Raw genomic sequence first — 27,126 nt, forward strand, 5'->3', positions numbered from 1 at the left:
AGTTTTGTTCATCTTAAATTTATTACTCTTGAAACCTTACCCAATATTGGAACATATCTCAGACCCACGCAGGTTGGATAATCTCAATGAGAATTGCTTTGTAGAGAAATGATAACTGCCATTTCTCAGCCTAGACATTAAGAGACCATGTAGAATCCTGCTCACCTCATCAAACCATCTGAGCTTAAAGAGGAGAAAAATGTGTCATGAGTTACTTAATGGACCAAGATAATGACACACATGGAACTAACCATGAGTCCAACCACAACTAGAAATGAGCCAGATTCTGCCAGGTCTGCACCAGTTGACTTGGACAGCCTGTACACAAGGAAGAAATAAATGTTTGTGTATGCCAAGAAGACTTCTTGGTTGTCTGTTATATTGTATTGCTTGGCAATGGTTAATGCAACATTGTGTTATTTTTAGTTTGATGCTTCTTAAATTAGCATTTGTCTTCTAGTTTTTAAATGGAAGACAATATTAACAAATAGTAACACAAATTAGAAAAAATATCTAGAAAAATATTTTGCAATATAGACAGATGAACTGTACCATCAACTGTTACCAGTACTATATATACCATTTAAAGATGCATATGAGTGTATAATATCGGAAAGAGAAAAATAACAGAAATGTCTATGAAATAGATGTGAATTTCTACTTTACATAAGCCAGTTTAGACAGCTGCAGCTCACAGCCAACACGCTGCCTCATGGGAGCATCGAACAGATACAGGTGGTGTTTCTGGTTTTGTTTGTATTTTTTTAACTTATGTTGTTGTGCTGTGTCCATATCTTCTGATGCTTGAATTTACCTGTTGAATCAAGAGCTCCAAGCCATAATTAAGAATAAAAGCAAAGCATTAAAAATATAAAATCGAAAATTTCTCCAAATGTATGAACCAATCCCTAGCTGTTTATGAGGTCTCCACTTTCGAAACCACCGCCCAGCATCTCCATCCACCTACGTTCTCTCTTTAACGAGCATGAAGACCGAGAATGGGTTAACCACACTGACTTGTAAATGCAAACCCATTAAGGAGTTATTGATTCTCCTTAATCATAAAAACCTACAAAATTCATGATTTTATATTTCTGATAATGTTTAAGTTCTAAATTTTCTATGGCTCTTGGAAAAGTTCACGGAACTTCACAGTGTTTTAAAATGTGGTCATGTATATTTCACATGAGTCTTTTGTATTCTGTGTGCTCTCTTTACTTCCTGGTGTAAGACACAGATTGGGAACAAAGATAGCTCATGATGGTTTCACAGCTTTCTTCATCACGTAACCCTAAGTTAGATGGTTGTGGATTGATCATAAATGTTATTAACCCACATAGTTTAGTAACTTTCAAAGCCAGAGAATACTGCTGATATTTTTATTCTAAAATTCAGTAATCTATGCTAATCTCTATTTCAACACCTGTATAGTCACTCTTTTTTATTTTTTCTAAGTCCATGATTTTCAGCTGTTATCATGTTACTCACTGAATACAATAGTATATAGCACCATATTTATATTTACATAAATGTATGTTTACTCTACTTTATAGAAAGGTACTAACATGAAATCTCTCCCTATGAATGCTATGTTGATTTCAAGTGCTTATTCATTCATTACTATCAAACTGAGTCAGTCTAGTTAGACTTAGGAGATATCACTTATACATTTAGATATATCTCCTAAATGAAGTTGAATAATGTATTTAACGCACAGTGGATATTCAATAATATTGACCAGCATTAGAAATAATTATGCAGATTGGTCATCACCACAACAATTTGAAAATATATGTAAGCTGGATAGTAATGATGATTCATGAGAATCCAAGACTCATTTGAACGTCTGTCTGTGGTACAACCTGTGAAGGAGGAAGCCACAGGCAACATTTACAGCCTGTGAAGGAGGAAGCCACAGGCAACATTTTCAGGGTGAAGCTCTGCGGCCATAAGCACCAACCTAGGATTTAACACGGTGTTCCTCTTACAGGTGTAAAGAAAAATACTTGTTATTCACAAAATAATTAAAATAAGTGACTATAGTCCATCATATACCATTGAGACAGAAAGTTAATCCGAACTAAAACCTTTAAATAATTTAAACAAAAATGTGAAACTATACATTTTTTTCTTTTTTTGGGGGGGGGGATTTTTTGAGACAGGGCTTCTCCGTAGCTTTTTGGTTCCTGTCCTGGAACTAGCTCTTGTAGACCAGGCTGGCCTCGAACTCACAGAGATCTGCCTGCCTCTGCCTCCCGAGTGCTGGGATTAAAGGAGTGTGCCACCACCGCCAGGCAAACAATACGTTTCTTAAATGAATAGCTGCATCACTTCATTTCACCAGCTCTCCCAGGTTGAAATGGATGACCAGCTCCAGTTTAGACTGACACAGACTTTCACCTGTGGGATGCAATGACATCAAGAAAGTAACAGAACCTGTGTTCTTTTTTAGCTAGATAGGAAGCAAGCTTTTTCTGCTGTAATTTTCCATAACCTACTAAGAATGTTTATTTTTACTGTTATGCATGGACTCTTGCTTGCAGTGATTTTGTTTCAACAGATGGGCATCATAAATACCTGGTTGAGGGTATGTCAGTTACTCACAACTTATTTCCTAAGGCAGGGTGAAATTGCTTAAGTCCAGAATTCTCAACTATCATCCCAAACTGCAAATCCGTAAGTTGTGAAAGATGATGCAAAATATAGCTAGACGAGCACCCTTAGTGGATGAGTGAAAAAGAGCAATATTTTCTCTCAAGCACCTGGGAAGCTGGGATGACAGTAAATTAGAAGGGGCCAGGTTTAATACAGTTTGCATGAAATCACACAGGAGCATGAGAAAAACTTACTTTCTGGTTAAGCTCTTAATTGTGCAAATAACAGGCCAGATGTCACATTTCCCCTTAGAAATTTAATCACAGTTACAAACAGGTAGCTGATTAATGACGATCTGTCTTTAATTTTTTTTAACTTTTCCATGATGTAAAAGTATTAGTCACACTGCAACCATGAAATTTTGAAGTTGCCTGGTTTCCTGAGCTCTTACTGTGCTGCCTTAAACTCTCTGGATTCTGCTCGAGAGTAGAGAGCAGCTCCCCTCTCAGCCGTGTGGTTTTAAAACGAGACACAGCTGCTCAGTGGTGTTCTGGTGTGTGTTGCTGAGCTGCGATGGGCATCTTCTACATACTATACTTAAAACCAAATTTTACTGTTGGTTGTTTGTTGTGACCCATTTTAGTTTGCAGTTCAGATTTGTCTGCAACACCTAATCTTTATAGTCCTGCCTCCTCCATAGAACGGAGATGATAGCATGTGTGACCACACCCTCCCATGCATGTCAGCTGTTATTCTGTATACTTGAATAAATCATCATTATAATTCATCACTAAAATTATAGCCTATTATGTGAAACAAAACATATTAATAATCTAAATGTACTTGTGTATTAATTTTGGAAAGAAGTCACCTCAAATATTTCCTAAAACAAATGCTAGCAATTATAACTCAAACATTACAAAGGACATGAGATAATGTCACAAAGAGACAGGAAGGGCTTGAATAAAAAAAATTTGTTTGAGTATAACATAACCTTTGTATCATCTAAGATATCTTTTATTTTCCTGTCCAATTTTATTATTTTAGTTATTCAGAAAATTTTATATGAAGAAACAATAATCTATAAACTTTAATAAAATGGATTAAATATAATATGACTATAATTTAAAGATAAGCAGATGCACATTGTTTTATGTTAAATTAGCATTGAGGTATGTATAGGATACACCTTATTTCATAAAATTCAATCAATACATGTTGGCTGTGTTTATTTTGAGCAGCTTTTCTGATCTTTAAGATATCATCTTGGTACTGTGAACTAATGTAAAGTATGGAGGAGAACATCTAAGAATGTTAAGAGGTAGTCTTGTTTCTAGCCCTTCAATTAGGCTTTTGCTGTTATAGAAGTTCTGGCTTTGTTCAGGGTTTCAAAGTCTTTGTTCTTCAAAGGTCTGCTCTACTTTTGTTTGCATTGTCCTAGTGCTACACTTTTAACTGTGTCACATCCAGTTTTAAGTTCTCCTTTTTATTAATTTTTCCCCCTTCTTCCCTTCTTTCCGTTCTTCTTCCTTTCTCCTTCCTTCCTTCTTTCCTTCCTACCTTACATTCTTTTTTCTTTCCTTCCTTCCTCCTTCCCTCCCTTCTTCCCTCTATCCCTTCCTCTCTCCCTCCTTTCTTTCCTTTCGTTTTTATTTTTACTGTGTCCAAGTAAGGACATTTCTCTGACTGTCCCAGAAGAGTTTTCTGAATGAGTAAATGCATTGCATTCCACACCCCACTAAATACTTCCTTGAAGAGACTCTGCAAGCCCCTCCCTCTTTACCTGCTGGAATGTTTCCCAGCTGCTGTGTGCACCAGCACTTCACACACCACTCCCCTTCGCCAAACAGCAATCGCTGCTCAGAGAAGCACAGGAGAAGGACCTACCTGCCGGGAAGAATGAAGCCATGGGCATGCCCAGTGCTCTCTTCACTAAGGCTTGTCACAGCTTCTCCTTTTATTTTATAATCAAGTAATTACTGCTGAAAGACATATAAATGAGGAATATGAAGAGCAGGATTTTTCAAACATTCAAATGCAGGTCCACAGAAGCTCTCTACACAGGTTAAAGCATTATGTTCTGGGATGGAAAAAAAAAAGCTTCAGTGATTAAGAAATACTTTTTTTTTTTTTTTTTTGTAAAAGACTGAGCTAAAATCCCAGCACCCACATAGAGGTAGCTTACAACCACCTATTATATCAGTTCCAAGAGATCCAACAACATTTGGGCTCAACAAGCACCCACACATGCATAGCTCACAAATGTGTGTGCACAATCACAAACACACATACACAAACACAAATAAAGCTTTAAACATTTTTGAACTTGTATCTAAGTGTTGAGAACTTTAACTATGCATATGTGGATGTTTCGGCCTAGGAACTCCTTTCTACCTGTGCTCTCCATTAACACCACAGCATGAACATGTGAGGCTCAATGGCCATGACTGAGTAAACACACGTGAGCTTTTAACAGATTTAAGGAATCCATGCAGAACAGCAACCTTGAAAGCCTAGTCATTAAACCCAATGGAACCCGTGCTGGAGGGAATGTGGTGCGGTCAAGAGGGCAAAATGTTGAATCGCTTTACATCAGAAATAAAATATATTGAGAAAAATTCCCAGGGCAAGCATGGTGTCCCCAGACATGGTACAGAAATATATTACAAAGGAGAAGTACAATAGGTAGATCAGGAAATCCATGGCATGCTTCCTGACATCTCCCAAAGGAAGTGAGGTCTCATATAGAAGCTCTGAGTCCTGCCTGCATAGGGAGGGAGCCCTTAATAGCAAAGCAGAGCAGATAGAACCAGAATTGAAGGGGTGAGGGGCATGGTACCTAGCATCTCCTGTCTCACCAGTACTTGATATGTGGACAGAATATACAAAACACTTAAAAAAGTGTCTGGCATGCTGCTGTTAAATGTGCAGGGCCTGTGGGTTCACTAAGAAATCCATAGATTGAATAAATTGTTGAGCAAGGGGCAAAGCAAGTCCAACTATATAATAAATGGACTCTGCCTGCTAGAACAACTAGCCTCCCTATGCAGGCTAGAACAAGACAGTATGGATGAAGTGGAAGGAGTCTTAGAGCAGTGTGTCTCAACCTGTGAGTCACGACCCACTTGGGAGCCGCATATCACATATCCGGCATATCAGATGTGTACGTGACGATTCGTAACAGTAGCAAAATTACAGTTATGAAGTAGTTACAATACAAGTTTATACTTGTGGGGTTAGTACAATCTAAGGAACCATATTAAATCAGCAGCTTTAAAAAGATTGAGAACCACTGTCTCAGAGAGTAATAGTGGAAAAGTAGAATGACCGTAAGACAGGCTTTACACTGTCTCTATTCCTGTCCCAATTTACCTTCTCTATGGAGTACTCAGTCCTCAGCACAACTGAATACATAACTTACATCACTGCAGGTTATTGATTCCAAATTTTAAATCTACTCAGTTTACTTTGACATGGCAGGAATTAATTATAAGTTATCAGCAATGGGGTAAAAATGAGGTTTAGAAACATAAGGATAGTCCTGTTTTAAGGGGGAGCAATTCGCTACAGAATCCACAATTGCTCTAATTGCCTCTGCGCATAACTTTCTAGTACTCCTCAATTTCATGTGCAACATTATTCTGAATATCAAACTGGTACCGGAAAGTATTACACACATTTAGGGTAGATAATTTCAGTAGCCAGAAAATTATGTTTATTCCTTCTTCAAAAACTGGAAGATTTTAGTTAGGTGTTGAAGCATACAGAGTGTTGCCATCACTTCCTAGTCTGTGTCTGCTAAAATGATTTATGTATACTACAGCAGTATTGCACCTTTCAATTCTGACATAAATATTGATCCTGAATGCTTCCCAAGTGGTATTTTTATTCTTGCAGTCTGATTCCCATTGAGAGTCAACAATAGCATCAACCTGGCCATGACCATGGAAATGCTGTAAGCAGTAGTAGATGCTGCCATCACACCCCAGGAGATGGCAGAAATTTTAATCAGCAAATTTTGGTGCTTTCTTTTGAGGGGCTAGGTGTGAAACAGTCCATCAAAATGAAGTTGGATTCCACACAATGCTACTTTTCTCTAATAATGAAATAATAGTCAAGCTTCCAAGAGCTGTGACCACCAAAAATGAATAGGCTGTTATGTATTCCCTGGAGAAGGTCCTGTCAGCAGTAAGTTAGATGAGAGTATGAGCAAAGTTTGATATGGAACTTTTCCAAATGTTTATGGGAAGTAACTCTTAGGACAGTTCCTACAAAATCACTTCTTCTACAAATGTGTAGCTGAAACAACATTGCATCTGAAATCCGTGGAATCCATCTTATATTTGGGAGTATAAAAATTATGGCACATGGGCACAGTAGAGATTTTTAGCTATGATGAATGAATTTTTTTTAATTTTCAGGAAAAAAAATGAATACAACTCAAGATCATTGTGTTAAGTGAAATAAGCCAGTCTCGTGAAAACAAATGTTGCATCTTTTCTCTCATAAGTAGAAACTGAATGGGGGTATGAAATTGAAAGTGGGGACCTCGGGATATACAGGGGAAGAGGCATAGGAGGATGAAATAGATGGATAGAAAACGTGACAAATGGATTAATATAATCAAACCACGTGGATGGGTAGAAACACCATAATGATATCACTAACTCTGTACCATCAGCATGTGCTTGCTACAGAGAAGTAAAGGAAATGGTTTGCAGTGTGAGAGCTCATCGTAGAGGTGTATTATTCTGTGAATAAGTGTAAGAATGTGTGGATTAGACTCTGCAATGTCCGTATTGTTAAAGCCAGCTATTATAGTCCCTTGCAGAATGACTGGTGAACGCAAACAGCAGTTCCCATGGAAGGCAGTGTCGGTCTTTCAGCTACTCACATTAAAACAAGAGGAACGATGGTGTGGATGTGCCCTATATTCAGTTAAAGTACCCGTATTTCCTTTTAGCTCTCTCCAGTCCTTTTCGGTGGAGTTCCTAAGAGTGCTTTCAGGTGTTCTCCATCCAGATGGAATGAGGAAAAGATTTCATTTCCTGCTTTCAATTTTAAGTCTGTTGCAGATTTTTGCTTAATTTGCTTAAAATATCTAATATTTTGTTCCCTTGAAAATTAAAAGAAGAATCTAACATGTTTATTTTCCTCCTAAGACCTGTTCAGCAATAGCTATTTAATAATCCCATGTGGTATAAATTTAAAAAATAAATAAAACTACAAACCACAGTTTTTAATTAAAAAAAAAACACATTGTGAGGACTTCAGGGCATCAGCTCACTAAGATATATGAAAGGAACACATCTATTAGGCAAAAGGAAATGGATTTTGAAATCAACATGAAAAATTTTAACCCTTAAATTTCTCAGCAAACAAGAGGGACAAATTGGAGCTTTTTCTGGTTTTATTGTGTTTTATTATTTCCAATTGTTTATTGGTTTCAATCTCAATAAGTGGGTGTAATTGTGTATTCCTATGTTTGTGAAAACAATACTTTCCATTTGTATAACTTGCGCAGCTAGCTGATATGCAATACAAAGTATTAATTGCTTATGCTTTCAACTGTTGAACGGTATACTTTCATGACAGCTTCAAAGGAAAGGCTTGGATCCGAAGGCATTGCTTTTTAAATTCACAGGTGAGGTTAGAGACTTCGGAATTTATAACAACATTGCCATAGCCACACCAACCGAAATACTTAAGCACAGCCTTTGTTTCATCAACATACCTATAATCTCTTCCTCTGGCTGTCCTATGATTAGGGTTGTAATAAGCTTACATGTCCAGAAGACTGTATCCTGATTCAGCTACTATCATGTTTGCCTTTATACATTTATCTGGAAGAGTTAAGTTGATTTTATCTACCTTTTGAAATAATTACACCTTTGCCTTCTGCTCCTACATCTAAAACTTAATATTTAAAGACAAAATGTTGTTGTTTACATTAAGTTATTTTGAAGAAAAATTGGCCCCCAGCGATATTTTAGGAATAGCCTATGATTTTATTTTTATGCCTTATTTTCTTATGCTTATGCCATTTTCTCTTCCCTATGTTATGAATATTCCTGTCACTGAGTATAAGAACTCACCTGTTAAAGCTGTAACATTTTTTAATGCCATACAAACTTGGAACAGTTTACATATCCAGCAGGGCTATATGCTTGCAGGACAGATGGTTACAGACATATGTTTCTGCATGTCTTGGGCAGACAGACACACCGCATCATTTTTTTTATAGCCACATTGTTCCAAGTTCATTTGCACAGCAAACTTCCTTAAAGAATAATTTCCCTTTCTGGAGTGCAGGGAAGATTTGATGTCCAGTATAATAAAGATATAAATTTGTTGGGCAGGTTTGGTTGTTGTCTGTTCTATGACATAAGGATCTTACAACTCAGGGTCCTTGAGACATACCAAAGCATGTACGCCATCCAATGGTGATTGGCTACCTTGTGAGCTACGGAACCAAGGGAAACCAAGGCTATCAGATAGCTTATCATAGCTGTCTACTGTGTCATAAATCTGGAGTCAGCATTACCAGAGTCCTCTGAGAATTCACAGCACTTGTGCAGTCTGATTTGTTAGGGAGGTGGAGTTAGCCTCACTCCCAATTCTTACACATAGGTTCTGACATGCTTGAAGTTTCTTATTGTTTTATTGCTACACCAAACTTTAATACTGTTTCACTTTTTAATATTTTAGCCTGTCTGATTATGTGAAATAATGGGGATTTTATTTCTATTTCATTGATTCTTTGTGAGGACTTAGCTTTTCCTAATTAATTAGTTATTGGAGTTTCTTCATCTGTGAAATCCCTATTATCTGAGTCATTTTGCTACTGCATTCTGTTTCTTGTTTACTTATGAGAATTTTAATGTATTCAGGTTGCTCAAAGCTCAGGCTTATACATCCCTATATAATGTAGAATTCTAAGAAGACCAGACTTTCAAAATATGTGATTTTATTATTTTTTGAGTTTTATACAATGCATTTTGATCATGTTCACCCCTACTTCTCCGACTCCTAACTCTTTTCAAATTCACCCCTACCTCTAACTCCTCTTAACTTCTAGTATTTTTTTAAATTAACCTATGGGGTACAGTTTGTATTGGCCATATATTTTAATGGTGAGGCATTGACTTACCAGGGGCTAGAGCCTAGAGCCTTTAAGAAGCACCCTCCTTCCCTAGAGCTATCGAATGTCCATAGTTCCTCTGTCAGTGGTGGGGATGGGAAACACCTCCACCAATCATTTTGGAATTTGATTGAGATCATGCGCTCTTGGTCAGGCAGGCACAGAGCCCATGTGAGTTCATGAGTTCAGAGGTGTTGTCATTCCCAGAAGACACTGTTTCCTGTGGTGCTCCCAGATCTATGGCTTTACAATCTTCTGTCCCTCTTCTGCAATAGTCTCAGAGCCTTGAGAAGGGGCAGGGCATATAGATATTCTATTTGTGGCTGAGTACTCCACTGACACTCATTCAATTAACCAATTGATATTGATTAATTGTGAGTTTCTCTTTTAAGTAGTCATATTTATCTCCTCTAGTTTATCATTTTAGTCCTATATATTTATTATATTTAAATATAACTGCATGATTTTCTTTTTTTCCTTTCTCCAACTCCTTCTGTGTTCCTCTACCTTTTATCTTCCTCTGATTCATGGCCTCTGGCCTGTTTTTATTAATTGTTGTTATGTGGTATATATATATAATATATATTTTTATACTTCTAAGTATGTAAAATGAAGTGATCAGAATTTGGCCATTTGGTATTGTATATCCTACCGATGTGCTATTCTCTAGGAAAGACTATTTCTCCCACTCCCAGAACTTCTTCGTTGTCTGGAGTTCTTTGTCTATGATAGGACACTGAGAAAGTTCCCCTTCCATGTTAACACATTCACTGGTGTCATCGTGATTTGGGTCTTGTTTAGGCCGTCATTATGATGAGATCTCATGGGTGGGGTTTCCCTGACAGTTCTAGGAAATGCAATCTCACAGTAGACATCCAATTTTGTCTTTTAAAGTTAAGTAGTTGAGCTTTCCGAGACTGACTTCTCTGTGTAATACTTAGATAATGATCTTATGTGTGCTTTTATTTGTACACATACCTCTTCAATAGCATATTCTTTTATCTCTTCTGAATACAGCTCCAAGAATTACATATAAAATAATCTCTTCTTGATTCAACTATCTTGTTTGTTCTTTTTGAGACAAAATTAGAGAAAAACATGAACATATTAGAGCTTTTCATTTTCAGAAGTTTAGCAATAGAAGTATAAGAACCATAGGAGTCCAGCCTTTATAGTCAGGACTAATCCACCTTCAGGGAACAAATCAGTTTTTATGAATATAGGTAAATGCACACATATATGCACACATATATAGTACATGGATACTATATATAAATATATATATGTAAAAATATATGTACATATAAGGAATCTATGCATATGTGTGTACAGAGATGAGAGAGAGTATTGCCATGTAAAACTATAAAGAAACATGTAAATCCACATTAGTAAGTGGAATTCTTATTCAAACAATTGTTGCACTTAGCTGCTCACCACCAAGGCAAATCTGTACTTTGATTCTTAACATTTTGAGAAAAACAAAAATAAAAACCTAAGACTAGCAGTAACTAAGGATTTTCTCCTCCTTTATCTGAGCTATCAAAAGGTTTCACAGTCAAACAGTGAATAGCTTTGTGAGATGCCCTTAGGAGCATTTCAGAACAAAGGTATGCCTCTAAAAGACTATATCTTTGCCTTTAGCCCCAAACATTCCCCAGTGAGAAAATTTTAAGTTACACGATGAGCACATAGTTAAGAAATATATCAAGGGCCTATATTATCACAAACAAGTATATATGTAATATATTTCAGATATGGGCATTAGCAGAAAATATTTTAAATAAGCTATGCCTATTCCCTGTCATTTTCTATCATCTATGTTTTTGGATTTAAGAAGAATAAAAAAATTCATGAGAGTTAGATAAGTCAGCACAATATGTTAAAATGACTTCAATTTGCAACAGAAAATAAATCTATAATTACCTATTAAGAACTTTAATGAATAGGATGCAATAATTTAACTAATAAATTTAAATTAATAAAATTTAAAATATTGAAAGACAGTCACATGCATCAGAAATAAAGAATAGATATTATTTTATGAGGGAAAATCAAATATACATATAAGAGGAAAAGTGGGAAGGAGAGAGAATTGAGAGACTGAGAGAAAGACCAGGTGACTTTGTATCAACGCAGACAAGCCCACAGTCTCAATTACTAAATGTTTTCTTGTTTCTGTTTGTGACTACTAGATATGACTCAATATTCTCTTTCCATTTCAATCCAAAACAAACAATCGCAATAAATGAACATTATTAATAAAGCATCTTATAGATTTAGGTTCAGTTTCATTCATACGATTAATCAAGTTATTGTTTCTAGGCCATTAATAGGTTCACTATAAATAAATGTTGAAGCTTGTTCACTGTTTCTCCATGTAAAAGAAACCTATAACCCCCCCAAAACTAATCATAAAATTATCCGAGCATCGTGTTCAGTGTAGAATACCGTATGATGCTAGTTCCTATTTTAGCTTGCTACTGTACTGTTTTCATCCATTGTGCTCCACTGCAACAGCTTATTTCAAAGTCACTGATATGCGCATCCCCCTGAACCTAATGGGCGACAACTGCGTTTATCTTATTAACTACCAATCAACATTCTATGGAGTCACCCTCTGGTTACTTGTAAATGGGTCCTTTCCAATGGCATTTACTGGATCACTCTGGGTCATTTTGTTATTTTAATTTTTTAATTGTATCTGTAACTGTTGGAAATCGTTTTATAGTGAGTTTTATTTCAGTCTTCATTTTCAATGTTTGACTCCAAGAGCTAAGGAAATACTCATCACTGTGTTAGAACTCTCATGCCTACCATTCACCCTGAAAACTATTACGTATACAGTATATACATTCATTGATATGATAAAGAAGTTACAGATGTTTACGAATCTCATATACCATCAATAATTTATGTTAAATGGAGTTACAAATATCCTTTTTCAAACATCAAATGATGGTCTTTGTTTGAATGTTGCAACTCTCAATATAAAAACGATACATTGAAATCAGCTGAATCTAGTTAACTAACCTCTGATAATTTTCAGCTATCAAGAAACATCTGCAAAAGACTTTATAAAATATTTTTATTTATAAAATATATAGAACATGCATATATAATAATGTATAAAATACAATGTGTTCGATAAACTTTTAGTTTGAAGTTAACTAAACTTCCAAAATACTTTTCACTTTCTTAGAACAAAGCAAGTAACTTTAAATTAAATGCTAGAAACTTTATTATACAATCATTTTGATTTCAGGCTGGACAGCAGCGGTGGTGGGAACAGGAGATTAAAATAAATGGGAATATTCAAAAGGGAGAACTGATTACATATAACTTGACTGAACTGATTAAACCAGAGGCTTATGAAGTCCGACTAACTCCTCTCACTAAATTTGGTGAAGGAGATTCAACAATTCGTGTAATCAAATATACTGGTAAGTAGTTTTTTATTTTACAAATATTTGTGTATGAAATGATGCGGAATATTTATTTTAATACAGTTCCACATGTCGTGATGCTCTCTGATCATAAAATTATTTTTGTTGCTACTTCATAACTGTGTTATTTCTACTGTTATGAATTGCAATATAATATCTGATATGTAGATGGTCTTACACAACCACTGTGGAAAGATTATTTGACCTCCTAAAGAGGTAACGACCCACAGGTTGGGAACCACTGGTCTACATGTTCTTGTGTAAGGGTAAATAGGCTTATTCTACATGTTTGTATGTATTGCTTCTTTAGGAATTTGTAAGCTAACATGGTGGCTAACCAGATGCTAGGGAAGTGATAAATCAGAAGTCGCACAAGGGATATTACCAACCACTGTATTACTGGGAAGACACCACAAGGCTGTTACCTCCAGAGCAGAGTTTGCTCCCAGTGATAACTGATGACTATAGATGCATAGACGCATTCCCTTTACGCTGTAGTGTAGAAATATTTTTGTTACTTGTTAGTAAAACTTGATATCTTTATTTCTCCCTTCAAGAGAAATCAGATAGCATTTTTTATGGAAAGCATAATTGTTTTTCTCAAACAAAGATTTGTTTTGTGCACAAAAAGTAAAAAAAAAATGTATCTTGTCTCTTAAGATATGTTAAATCTATGTTTACAAATTTCTGTATGTGTGTGTGTGTGTGTGTTAATGTATCAGACACAGTGGTAAGGGTGCTGATTTATTTCAGACATATGACATGATTTCATAATTTCCTTGTTTTAATATGTCATTATTTTCAGTAAGTGTGGGTGTAACAAAAATATAAATATAATCTCTTAAATAATTGCTTCCATTCTTAATTCATCTAGATCATAGATTGTTTTACCCATGACTTCAGTTTGACTTCTGGGTTTTTTTAGCACTGGTTAAGGTATAAAAGTTGAACAATGCCATTTCTTGTAAAATGGTTGACTCCCTTATGCTCTTTTTAACACTGAATGTGTGGCACTTTGAAGTTCTTAACTCAAGCTCAATGTAAAATGTATTCCATCCCATAGAACAAAATGGATTCAGATGCAATTATCCACTGCCATCATTAGGATTGGAGGAAACCATAGGATTCTGAGTAGACTTATTCGAGTTTTGTTTATAAATGACATCCAAGCCTTACTAACATTTTTCTTTTTCTCCCCCCTCCCGCCCCCACTTTTTTGGCTTTTCTTCCAGCACCTGTAAATCCTCACTTGAGTAAGTATATTATTTTCACTTAGAAAATCATATTATATTACATAGTAAAAAAACTGGATTACATATACAAAGATTAGGTAAAAACTGTTCTTACTTAGTATAAAACAATGATTTCAAAGCAGTATAATTGGCACTGTGTCTGCACTTCAAAGTTCACAGGATATGGTTTTACCAGAGGATACAAAGAATTTGAACTGATCATAGATGTTTATACATTTAGCTAAGTTAGGAAATATGGAGTCATTTCCCCAAACTTGCTAGCATTCACTATTCTATAACAACAGCATTCACTTTGGTTTCTGTGGGATATCTTTCATTTTGTGGTCTTCTTTCTTTGATTTCAGTCTTGATTTGCTGTCTTTTTCTTAAAGACTAAGGTTACTTATTAAAGCCATTTACTATAGTAATAATTATTACTGCTAGTACATGTGTGGGCATAATGTATGTATACAATGTGTGTGGCAGGGCACACATGTTCCAACTTGCATCTGTGGAGATCAGAGGACAACTTTACAGAACCAATTTTCTACCTTTACCATGGTGTCCTGGGTTTCAATTTAAGTCATCATGCTTAAGCTACAAAGTGTTTACTCCATGATCCCTCACCCTAACCCTTGATTATTTAAATTTGTTTTTCCTTATACATGGTATTATTTTACTTCCGCATTGTATTTATTAAAGACCATGTTTCAATATATAGTCTAGGGTGGACTAGAACATAGATTCATCATTGCACTGTCTTCAGTACCACCTAAGTACAGGTATTTCAAACATGCACCAACATACCTGGCCACAAATTACTAAATTTATATAAATTAAATTTCCTGCATACTTGATCTTGAATTTTGAATTCTGAATTCAAAATTTGTTTTATGTTAAATTTTATAAATACATGATGAAGAATAGTGTTCATATACCTGAAAATTAGTCCCACACATAAAAACATCCCATATTCATTACCTAGTAGAAGCAACTTGGGTGGATCAGGACTCTTCTGCTGTTATAAATATGGATGCCATCTGTCATGGCAGGAAGGTGTGACTCTGGGATCTGAAGTCAGGAAACAAATACATGAATGCTGGTTCCTTTCTAGATCTCCCCTTTTTCCTTTTCCTTCACTGATCCCAGCGTATGAGGTGGTAGTACCCACATTCAGGGTGGATTTGCACTCTTCCATTAAACCTCTGTCTAAAAACCCTGAAGAATATACCAATATGTATTTCCTAGGTGATTCTTGACCATGTAGCGCATGACAATTAACCATCACATCCCTCTCTCTCTGTAAACCACATGAAGTAAAAAGAGGATTTCCTAGGAACTATACATTTCCTAATCTCAATATCAGTCCTTGAGAACTCTTGATTTTTTTTAAATGTAAAGCTACATTTTTTTTTTCAGGTTTTAAGGGACTGCAAAAAAAATTAGGTAGATACATGTAGGTCCAGTTTCTTAGTTCTAATTTGTTATTTATTCACCATATTGGAATAGATTTGGGGAAATAATGTAAAATGTTGGAGATCCTGTAATGTAGAATATTTAAAACCTCTTTGTGGGTCTTTGTCTTAGTTATATTTCTATTGCTAAAAAGAGACACCATGACCAAAGCAACTGATAAAAGAAAATATTTAATTTAGATTCATGGTTCCAGAGGGTCATAGAGTCTATAACTATCATGGCAGGTAGCATAGTGGCAGGCAGGAGCAGTAGCTGAGAGCGTACACCTGATCTACAAGCATGAAGTGGAGAAGCATGGCACAGCCGGGTATTTGAAACCTCAAAGTCCACCCCCAGTGACACACCTTCTCCAAGACTACACCACCTAATCCTTCTCAAACAGTTCCATGAACTAAGGATGAAACATTCAAACATATCAAGCTATCGTGGCCATTTCATTCAGAACACCACAGTCTCTAAATTCAGAAAATCTTGCTATAATCAGAAAGTTAGCAAAGATTGAAAAAGTAGTCAATCTTACATGTCTGACTTTGATAAATTCCCAGACTTTTTTTCATCTTTGTGAGATCATTTAAAATCCAGTAGTACACTGACTTTTGCTATTCATGTATCTTAGTGAATATGCATTATCTTTTGATTATTCTTTATTGAATAAGCTTTATATGAACAATTTTTTTGCATATATGGGTAATTATCTAATTTAAAAGTATTAGACTAATCATAAAATTATTTTTTACTATTAAAAAATTACTTTACTACACCTTTAATCCCAGAATTTTGGAGGTACAGGGCAGAAAGATCTCTGAGTTTGAGGCTATCCTCATCTATGCCTCAAGTTCTAGGATGGCCAGAACTACACAGAGAAGTCATGTCTTGAAACACAAAGCAAAACAAAAGAAATCCATGTTACTTAATTTTTAAAAAGCATTCTCACCAGGTGTCTTTTAACAATTGTTTTTATTTGATATGTATGAGTGCTTTGCCTAGATGTATATCTGTGAACCATTGTGTGCCAGTGCCCTCAGAAGATGGAAGACAGCCTTGAATCTCCTGGGACTGGGTTTCAGATGGTTGTGAGCAGCCATAGGCAAGCTGGGAACCAAACTGGGTCCCCTGGGAAAACAGCCCGTGATCTTAACTGCTGAGCCATCTCTCTAGCCCCATTGTACTTAATTTTAAAAACATACAGCATAAGTTTTTGCAAGAATTCTCAACTACATCTTACCATTTGTTCTTTGACCTCTTTTTGTTCATAAGTAAAATATGACACTAAACAGCTGCAGACATTTCAGAACAGTCTCCTTTGGGATCCAAACTCTCAAGCAAAGGAACTATGTTCCTAAAAGACATCAGGAGAAAGTCACATGTATATTGCCACACTACTGTCACAAATGTTATACTTTTGATTGACAGCATCCTAAGATAGTGTCTTCTTTCATATAAAATCAGTACCAAAAATATGTGCCTAGAAGATGTTATGTTGGGCTAGAAGAATTGTCCATTGGTTAAGAACATTTACTGCTCTACCAAAGAAGCTGAGTTCAATTCCCTGTACCTATTTTAGGTAGCTCATAACTACCTGCGTTCCAGCTCCTCTGGCTTCCATGAGCACCACCACACTGAAAGTACACACACACATACACACACATACACACACACACACAGACACACTTACCTAAATAAAAATGTTTTTTTAAATAAAATATTTTATGGTAGAATATTGTCCTTCTAGAACATATCAATCTATATGGAATATAAATAAATATACAGATACACAGTAATTACTTAATCTGACAAAACATATCCTCTATTTGTAAAGAAAAAGACTTCACTTAACTCAGGTATACGATGGGAACCAAGTTCCCTCTTCCTGAGGATGCCTAAAGGAACTACCCCTTCGCAAGGGTGCTAGAGACTCCACTGTGCGAGTCTGGATGTTTCTTTCTTTGTGAATGTCAGTGAAGCTGGAGTCTGTGTGCACTTTGTTTTTAGCAAGCAAAGCTGACTGAACCAAGGTTTGATCATTTGAGATACTCACAATGAAGAGTGGCGATTTTGCAGAGTCCTTACTTTGTTGTGGGAGAGAATATGCACCGCATTTTCTATTTTCTCAAGTGGTGCATGCAGCTCCTGTTTCAGACGGAATATACCAGCTCATCTGTGTATACGCTTGTTGAAGCAGGGCAAACCCCAGTAAGAAAATCTTCTGTTGTAGAATTACCACCACCCAGCCCAGCAGTGGTGGGGCACGCCTTTAATCCCAGCACTTGGGAGGCAGAGGCAGGCGGATCTCTGAGTTCAAAGCCAGCCTAGACTACAAAAGCTAGTTCCAGGTCAGGCTCCAAAACTACAGAGAAACTCTGTCTCGAGAGACAAAAAACAAACAAATAAATAAATAACTTACCACCACCCATATTTATGGCAAGTTGAAAAAGCCTCTCTCTTAACTCAGCATATGGTGAACGTTACAAACTCCCAGTCCTTCCTCAGGGTCTACATAAAGTTATTTTATAAAATTCACCTCAAGTGGATCTTACACATCTGGCAGACCCACATTCAACTCAAGCATGAAAGATGACTGCTTTAAAAGCAATTTACTGTCGCATTGCCCTAAGCAAACGTACAGCTTCACAGATGTGTGTGCAGAAGAGCCTTTCTAGAGGATAGGGCATAAAAAATTACACGCTCCAGGTGTACATGTTTAAGATGCTATCAGGTGACCTCCAGAGTCTCATTTTCTTTTGTTTCTTAAGACAAGGCCTTGTCTGTAGTAAAGGCTGGCTTGGGATTTACTCTACGTTTTAACTCATGATGGTCCTTCTACCGCAGCTTCCTTGGTGCAGAGATTATGACCTGTGCCCCTCTTCTCTTTAGAAAGCTTCTTTCCTAATTGACACTTCTGCCTCAACTGTTCCAATGCATTAAAAAAAAAAAAGTTAGGAAAATCCTCCAGGAATAAGTCGAACATGAATTGTTGTATTATTTTGAGTTACCTGGTTTCTTCTAAACAAGAGATTTGGACCTCAATTATATAGTAAGGTATTGGTTTAATGTAAAATAAAGTATTGTTCTTAAAGGGGGCTATGGGAACATGAAAGAGAGAAGTAGAAAGGGGATGGTATATATGCAGGCTGTGGGAGTGATGTGATCAAAAGGCATTCATTGTATGTCTGTATGGAAATGCCAGAATGCAACCCATTACTTTGTAAAATTAAAATAAGCTAATAAAATCATTACTCTTTTACAACAAAATTATAATAGTTCTATATTTAGTGATAATTGTGCCATTAAGGCTGGGATATCATTACTATGCTATTATTACATTATAATAGTTGAAATTTTTCTAATAAAATGTTGCAATGCTCTTTAATTAATATTTATTATTTTAATTAAAATCTACTAACAGGAGAGTTTCACTGTGGATTTGAAGATGGGAATATTTGTTTGTTCACCCAAGATGATACTGATAATTTTGACTGGACAAAACAAAGTACTGCGACAAGAAATACGAAATACACTCCTAACACGGGGCCCAATGCAGATCGCAGTGGTTCCAAAGAAGGTAAGGGGGTTTCCAGAGTTATGTGCAACTGGATAACTGGAAACATTCTCAACGGAAAGTACAAGTGAGCTATGTATTTGAGAATCATAGAGTAAAATTTTATATCTCATGCATACTAACAGAAATTCAGATAATGAGCAAAGATTGTGGTCATTAGTATTTTTTCACATCTTAGTGATAAACGTAGTTGAAAGACCAGAGTACTACCTTTTATTTTGTACTAATTCATCTCTAAAATTATCATTTCTCTCAGTTCTGCATGTGTTTTTTTTTTTCTGTTAAAGTGATTAATTATATGGAACTATGTAGATTTTATAAATGAGATGTAAACCATGTTATCAACTTTTTCTTTGGATCCAAGCTCTGAAATGTCACAAGGATATTTTATGTTTCTTCATGAGAATGTGCTTCAACACTGGCTTCTCCGACTTCCAGGTTTTTATATGTACATTGAGACATCACGACCCAGACTAGAAGGTGAAAAGGCCCGACTTCTCAGCCCTGTATTCAGCATAGCTCCCAAAAATCCATATGGACCCACAAACACTGCATATTGTTTCAGTTTCTTCTACCACATGTATGGGCAGCATATAGGTAAGATTACAAAATTTCTCTTTTCTGTTTGACGATTCCAATAAAAGTTCACTCACTCCATGAAGACAGCTTTAGTCAGAGAACACCATAATTAAGTTTCATGACTTGCCTACAGATTGCTAGGCAAGACCCCACAGGTGCCCTCCCATCACACAATTCGGGCACTCAGACAAGAGCCTGCGACTGTGAGTACCGTTGCCCTTCTGGATCCTGAGGCAGGCAGCCCGTCCCCTTGTGAGTAGTAAGGTAGAGCTAACACACTGGCCAATCGTGAAAACAAGGGTGACCCTACAGTCTTGATATGTACTAACAGAAGCAATGTAGATATGCATAAGCTACTAAACTAGTCCCAAAGTGCATAGCCCAGCTACCATATTGTTTAAGCTGCTACTCTCACTGTAAAAGTGAGCATCACAGCCCAGTGTTTACAGTGAAGAAAGCTGAACCTCATGAGCTTAGCGTGGGTGGATCAACCATTCTGTTCACTCACTCTCGTGTCGTAAGTACACCCGTGTTCTTCTCAGTACAGCAGCAAGTGACAAGCCTGGGTAGATAGCAAGTAAAATGAAAAGTGCCGCAACCTGAAACAGCAAACACAAGGAATGCTACAGTAGAACCACACAGAGCACACAGTCACCTTAAGACTTTGCAGAAATCACCCTGAATGCATGTTCTTACCTGCTCATATGCAAAATGGGAACAATAATTGCTGTCTTTGGAAGCTCTAGTGTGGATTTCTAAGACCATAATCACCATCTTCTTTGATGTAACAGACAATAGTCCCCTGTTCATTCATGGTAGAGGGCACTTTGTCGTTATTTCTTTTAATTTTCACAATAAGTATTTGGACTTGTTAAGATAATTGCCTTCTATCTCAGATAAAGACACTGAAATACAGAGCTTTGCTTACCATGCCCAACACACAGCAAATAGTGAAGTCATAATTCAACCTAGGAAGCTGAACCCAGTCACTGCTCTGCAGGAAGACTTACTAGGGGGGAGGTCATGAAAGTCGGGCTAAGTATGCGACAGTCAGTTGGTAGTCACAGTGATTTATCGCAGACTCTACCAATCAAAGGCCGGCATTTCTGACTATGGAAGTAAATACTACAGGGATGACTAATATCATTGGGGTGTGGAACAGACACAGGAAAAGTGCTTTGAGAGCTTTGGGATGAGTAAGCATGGTCTTACTCTCTATTAACTATGAAATGAATGATTTATCTCAAAATTCTTACTCGCCTCATTTATTGTCAGAAGATATTAAGAGTGGAATTAGCTCAGATATAATTTTTCTTTTCAGTTTATCTTGTCTATTTTACTTACTATCATTTCAAAATATATTTTTAAAACTTCCTTTAGCCTTTCATAATTTACTTAGAAACAGATAAAAAATCAAGTATGTAATACTAAGTTTTATATATATGTGTATGTATATGCATTTGATTCGTGAAACCAGCACTTTTGTGATTCCATTTTAAATTGTCTCTGTGTTTACAGGATGCAAACTGCTTCTGATAAGCATCTAACTTCCACTTCTTTCCATTCACTCTTAGTAAATAATCATCAGTGTTTCCCCTGCTCTTATTCAAACTATCAGTGGCATTGGGTTTTTTTTTTCTTCTGAGTAAATTTTTATCATTTGAGCTTGTTGTCATTTCTCAGTTTAATCTGATGCTCAAAAGTAGCAGGTTATGTTCCAGGTTTAATACGTGTGTCTTCTAAGCAGAGAACAGGCACAAAGTTTGCTAAAATGTTAAGTACATATACTTGTCCTGGGCTGTGCATTAAACTAGAGCCAGCTGGAATGTAGGCATGCCTGGTTTTGTTATATTTTCTTTTTTGAGTCCCACAAATACTGCATTATTTAGAAATGGAAAGTTTGGGCAACCCTGAACTGAGTTTGTGTTGATATAAACACACAGTTCTCCCCTCAAAGAGGAGATGTTGTTTATTCTTGGTTCAATATGAGTGACCCTGGCCCAAGAACACAGATTTAGATTTTTCCATATTCCTGTCCCAAAGCCATAACAGTTTGGTGATGCCTTTATAGTAACAGGACAAATCAAGGTACTTTTAAAAACATTTGTAGAAATATTAAATGGTAGGCTTTGGTAAAGCAGGGAAGTCTCTTCTATTGGCCTCAGACACCCTCTGACAGCAACTCTTGACCCTTCAGTTGCTTATAAACTAGGTTTCTGTTCATACATACCCAGGAACTGATCTGATTGCTGTAAGATATTAGGTCATGTAAGAGGACAGCAATAAGTGGCTATTCAGAGTAGTGTTAAAGATGCTCCAAGATGATTTGTCTGTGGGCTTGCAGCATCCTAAATTCACCATATATTTGAAATTCTGCTCAGTTTGTAGCCTTGGCAAAAGGATCAGGGGAAAGTGTCTTTCTTGTCAGGTATATTCTGCACATTTCTGAGTCCTATTGTCCTACAGCAGGAATTCCCTCAGTCCTTCTGCTTGTGTTGAATTTTGCTAACAATCATAATATTTGAAATTTTCTTAGTCTTATTGTATCTGTTTTAATGATCAATGGTCCATTGTCTTTGATGAAACGACTCTATTTGAAGTCATCAGAAACGATGCTCCCAAAGATGGTTTCCTGCCTGCTACTTTGGCAGGCTGTTCCTCCTCCATCTATTCCTCTCCTCTAGCTTCCTTAGGCCACGAGCCCCAACTCATGACTGATCTAGGTCAATCAATAACCCTAAAGTGGCCTGTAAATGTTGAAGTGAAAGGTTCTCGTGCCTCTTGCTTTTTACCAGAATTAGAAGTGATAGAGCCTAGAGAGGAAGGCTTGAAAAGAGCTCAGGTAGGTTACACTGTGCTAAGCTTGTCGAAGCAAACCACTACCACGTTATCAATGCAGAAAGAAAAAGCCCCTTGAGACGTCAAAAGTTCTGCTTCTTGAGCTTACAAATTCCATGTAAACAAGCTGGGCTTAGTGCTGATTCATAGAAACATGAAATGGTTCGTTAGATCAAACCAGGTACAGCAACCTGTTAGGTCAAAGAGGAACACAGAATGAGACTTTAATTCTTTACAACTCTATAATGACTAGGAGCCTGTAAGGAGCCAGTAAAAAAGATTTTGAAAGCAAGCTTTCAATGTAGAGCACTCAGGGTTCCACAGAGTAAAAATGCATGAAGGACTTTCATAGCTGGAGAGGTTAATTTAGCACCTGGATTTAAAGGTCAGAATAACACCCACATTAGGACTAAAGAATTAATAGAGCTGGCGACTTCACACTGAAGCCAAGGGTCACATACCATCCTGAGATTCCTAGGGAGATTAGGAATTTTAATTTTACTGTTCCTGTGTTCTATAAATGGATTAAGAAATGCTGAGTGGTAGCACATGTGTTTAGAAAATAGTTTATTGAAGTTTTTAAACTCACAGTAAAGGTCAGCTATAAAAAGGAAAGCTAGTCCTTTGAGAGTATTACTGCTCAGTGACAATGCACCTGTCCAGCCAAGAGTCGATAGTGAAAGGTAATTTTCTGTCTGCTATCTATGTATTTATACATCCATTCTGGAGGACATGAAAAAATGTAAACTTGGTGCCCAGGAACAGTTGTTTCATAAGTCTTCAGCTGCCAGGCTACATTTTGTCCGATGCTCGCAGTCAATTGAAGTTCTGGAAAGGATTCACCGCAGATATGTGGCTTCTGCCACAGGAGGCGCTGCTTCACAGAGATTCGTTTATTAGGTGGAATACACTATTCTCTTGCTGAAGAGGCTCTGAAGAATGTTGAAATGACAACAAAAAACGTAAGCAATCAGTGGTCTTAAGCTTAGTCAGTAAAAGGGTGAAAAGGTTTGCTTGGATTGATGTTAATTTTGAGAAGATTCTACTGTGAATCAAGGGCTATCAAATAGCCTTGCTTTCTGCCCAGAAATCCTCTGTTAAAGAAAACATCAATCATTGTGGCAAACTTTGCTGCCATCTATTTAAAGACATTGACTTTGCCACCCAACCTTCTAAAACCACCATACTGGTCAGTTAACAGCCATCAAGATAGGGTCTTGTGCCAGCAAAAATTTCTGTGAAGGCTGGTGATTGTTAGTGTGCTTTAGCAATAAAGCATTTTAATTAAGGTATAGATTTAATTTAATTAAGGTATAATTCACAGGCAAAAAATGTATTACATACATAATTAACTGAAAAATAATATAAACATAAACGTCAAGTACTTTGGGAAAGCAAGGAAAAAGACATACACTCTGTGTGTTGGCATTCACCTTATTGGAATAATCTAGAATCAAAGCTACATCATCTTTGAGGTATGTTTACTATCTTGGCACATTAACTCAGACCCCCATCTATCTGTAAACTTAATATAACTACAGTGACTCATTTTGCAAATAATATTAACGGTTGTGTGGATTCCTTTTAAACATACGATTCCAAAGTGAGTTTTTTTCTGGATGTGTCATATCCCAATTTCATTTACTATGTTTTGATTAATTCTGATGAAGTCTTGCAGTCTTAACTGGATAACAGGTAACATATTGAGAATCAGCAGTTTCTAACAATACAAAAATAAAGAGGTAAAATCTGATATGTTATGTTTAGCCATTGCTACATGATTAATTTACAACCTCATTAAAAACAAACAAAAAAAAACACCAAAAAACTGTGATTTAAACTGAACTATTCTCTCATGGTGTCTGCGCATCATGAGAATGCACATAGTTTACCTGGGTATCCGTGACTCAGTATCATTTTGTGAAGTTGTTATTAGTATAACAAGAAAGGAGCCGGGCGGTGGTGGCGCATGCCTTTAACCCCAGCACTCGGGAGGCAGAGGCAGGCGGATCTCTGTGAGTTTGAGGCCAGCCTGGTCTACAAGAGCTAGTTCTAGATCAAGCTCCAAAGTTAAAAAAGAAAACTTTTTAATGAACTAATTTTTAGTGAGATAATTCTTAATTAATTGAAGGAACCCCTGAAATCCTAAAGAAACTTTATTGCATTAAAATCACTAAATATGGTAGAAGTTTGATAAATAAAAAAAGAAATGTGAGCTAGAAGCTTCACACTGTCCCAGAAAATTAGAGGTAAAATACAGAATACATTTATGAATAAGTCCTTTTAGTTTGCTGAGAATTAAACAAGGTTCTACCTCTGGAAATCCTATTTCACTGTGAAGGCACAGAGAGGAAAGGAAAAAAGAATTAATGAATGAGTTATTCTTCTGTGATTATAATAGCCTCAATGATGAAGCAATGACAATAAAGAGATGTGGGCACACAGAGGACCTGATTTGAGAAAGGAAAGTTAACAGATGCTGTAAGTCCACAGGGAAGAAATTTTTATGAAAAGGTAGGAATGTAATACCTCGATAATAGAATTAGCCCTAAAGAAGGGACTTAATTCCAATTCCACTGAGGTGAGAAAAAATAATTACGTAAGAACATGGCTTCTGGTGCGTTTCTGCGAGCAAGAACAGCAGGCAACGTGAAAGTCTCATCTTCTCTCTAAAGTAAATCTGAAGTGCATGCTCCAAGAATGGACAGTTTTAGAAGAAAGCAAAACGGAGTCAAACTTGATAGGTGGAGAGGCTGGAGCGAGGCCCTAAGTCCCTGGGACTCTGAAATGTTTCTCAAGCTAAGAAAGAGAAGTTCAGTCAAAATCTTATGACTTCAAGCAAACAGTACAGACAGATTCCTCATTTCCACACTCTCCCTGGCCCACAATGAAATTCATCGTTTAGAATCTGTAACATAAAAGCCTCAAGAACTTATCCCTCCGTGGCCTCTCACACCTGTAGCCTACCTATAGCTGTGGAGGGCAAGGGTGCCCATGTATCGCAGACCAACACAACACTGTATACTTAACCCAATAGTAGGCATTTTTAAAAACTTTATTTTGGAACTCAACTATGCAGTTCTTGAATGAGAGCTTCGTAGATGGCAATGTTGTTCCACAGCGTCAGAAGACTTGGCTGTGCGGGCAAGGACAGTGTGTTCTACTCACACTCAAAACACTTCAGGTTCTGTGGAGTTTCGCAGCCTTTGACCTTCTTCCTGCTGAACTGTGCTTCATGAGGGCTGCAGAAGCAGATACTCTTCCCAGGGCATGGTATCCTGAGTAGAAATATTAGATTAATAAATAATCCATAAATGCAATAAATATTCACTTACAAATAAATAGATTTTTAAGGCTATGGGTTAGAGTTAACACATTTTCTCTTTCTTAACTATCTGCCACCTTTGTATTTCCCTTCAGATTACAGCTGAAGGACATCTTCAGTGTTTGTTGTCAGCCCTCCCTCTCTGCTCCCTTTGTTTTCATGGCTCCTGCTGCAAATACCTGCATTTGTCACACTGAAGCTTGTCCCTCTGCTGTCTTCCCGAGAACAATAACCAAGATGTAGTTATATGTGATTCTTGAGAACAAAAGGTGCTTAATAGGTTTAAAAGATGGCTTAAAGTAGCTATATTGCCTTTCGTTTGTATTAAAAGAATAACGAGAGAAAGGATAAGGAATGCAGACAGGAAGTGGAAGATAGTTCAAGAAAACTTCTTGCATTGTACAAATAAGAAAATAATATGTTAATTATTGTCCCCCAGTGAATTTATATCTAGGGCTCTGGTGAGTAACGCAAAATATGGGGGAAAACTATCACATGTGATGTAATATCACAAGCAGCTTATATAACACATTTTTAAATAAAAGCACACACATTCATAATCCATTTGCATAAGAAAATTAAATTGTGTCCAAAATGCTGTGATTCAGATATGCTGTCTTATGATGCTCTAACTTAATGTAGAAATAGCATTTAAGGATATGGGGTTAATGTCCTATTATCTTTCTCTTTATAAAAAGTACCTTGAATTATTCTTTCTTTTTTTTAAAAGATTTATTTATTTAGGGCACCAGATCTCACTATAGATGGCTGTAAGCCACCATGTGGTTGCTGGGAATTGAACTCAGGACCTCCGGAAGAGCAGTCACTGCCCTTAACCTCTGAGCCATCTCTACAGCCACTGAATTATTCTTTCACATGAAGTGGATATTAATGTTTTTGGACTATGTGATATGCTGCAATTCTAATATTTTAAAATA

General features: G+C 36.6%; 1 protein-coding gene across 1 annotated transcript in view; it reads left to right on the forward strand.

Moving 5' to 3' along the window:
• Mdga2 (MAM domain containing glycosylphosphatidylinositol anchor 2) overlaps positions 1–27,126 on the forward strand; it is a 687,020-nt gene that overhangs the window by 636,884 nt on the left and 23,010 nt on the right. Inside the window, 4 exon segments of the mRNA XM_050163190.1 lie at positions 12,999–13,176; positions 14,412–14,432; positions 19,294–19,449; positions 19,885–20,043. Of these exon segments, the coding sequence (XP_050019147.1) occupies positions 12,999–13,176; positions 14,412–14,432; positions 19,294–19,449; positions 19,885–20,043 (514 nt within the window).

Source organism: Alexandromys fortis, unplaced genomic scaffold (assembly GCF_014885135.2).
Source record: "Alexandromys fortis isolate MF-2015 unplaced genomic scaffold, M_Fortis_MF-2015_v1.1 scaffold_17, whole genome shotgun sequence".
NCBI lineage: Eukaryota > Metazoa > Chordata > Mammalia > Rodentia > Cricetidae > Alexandromys > Alexandromys fortis.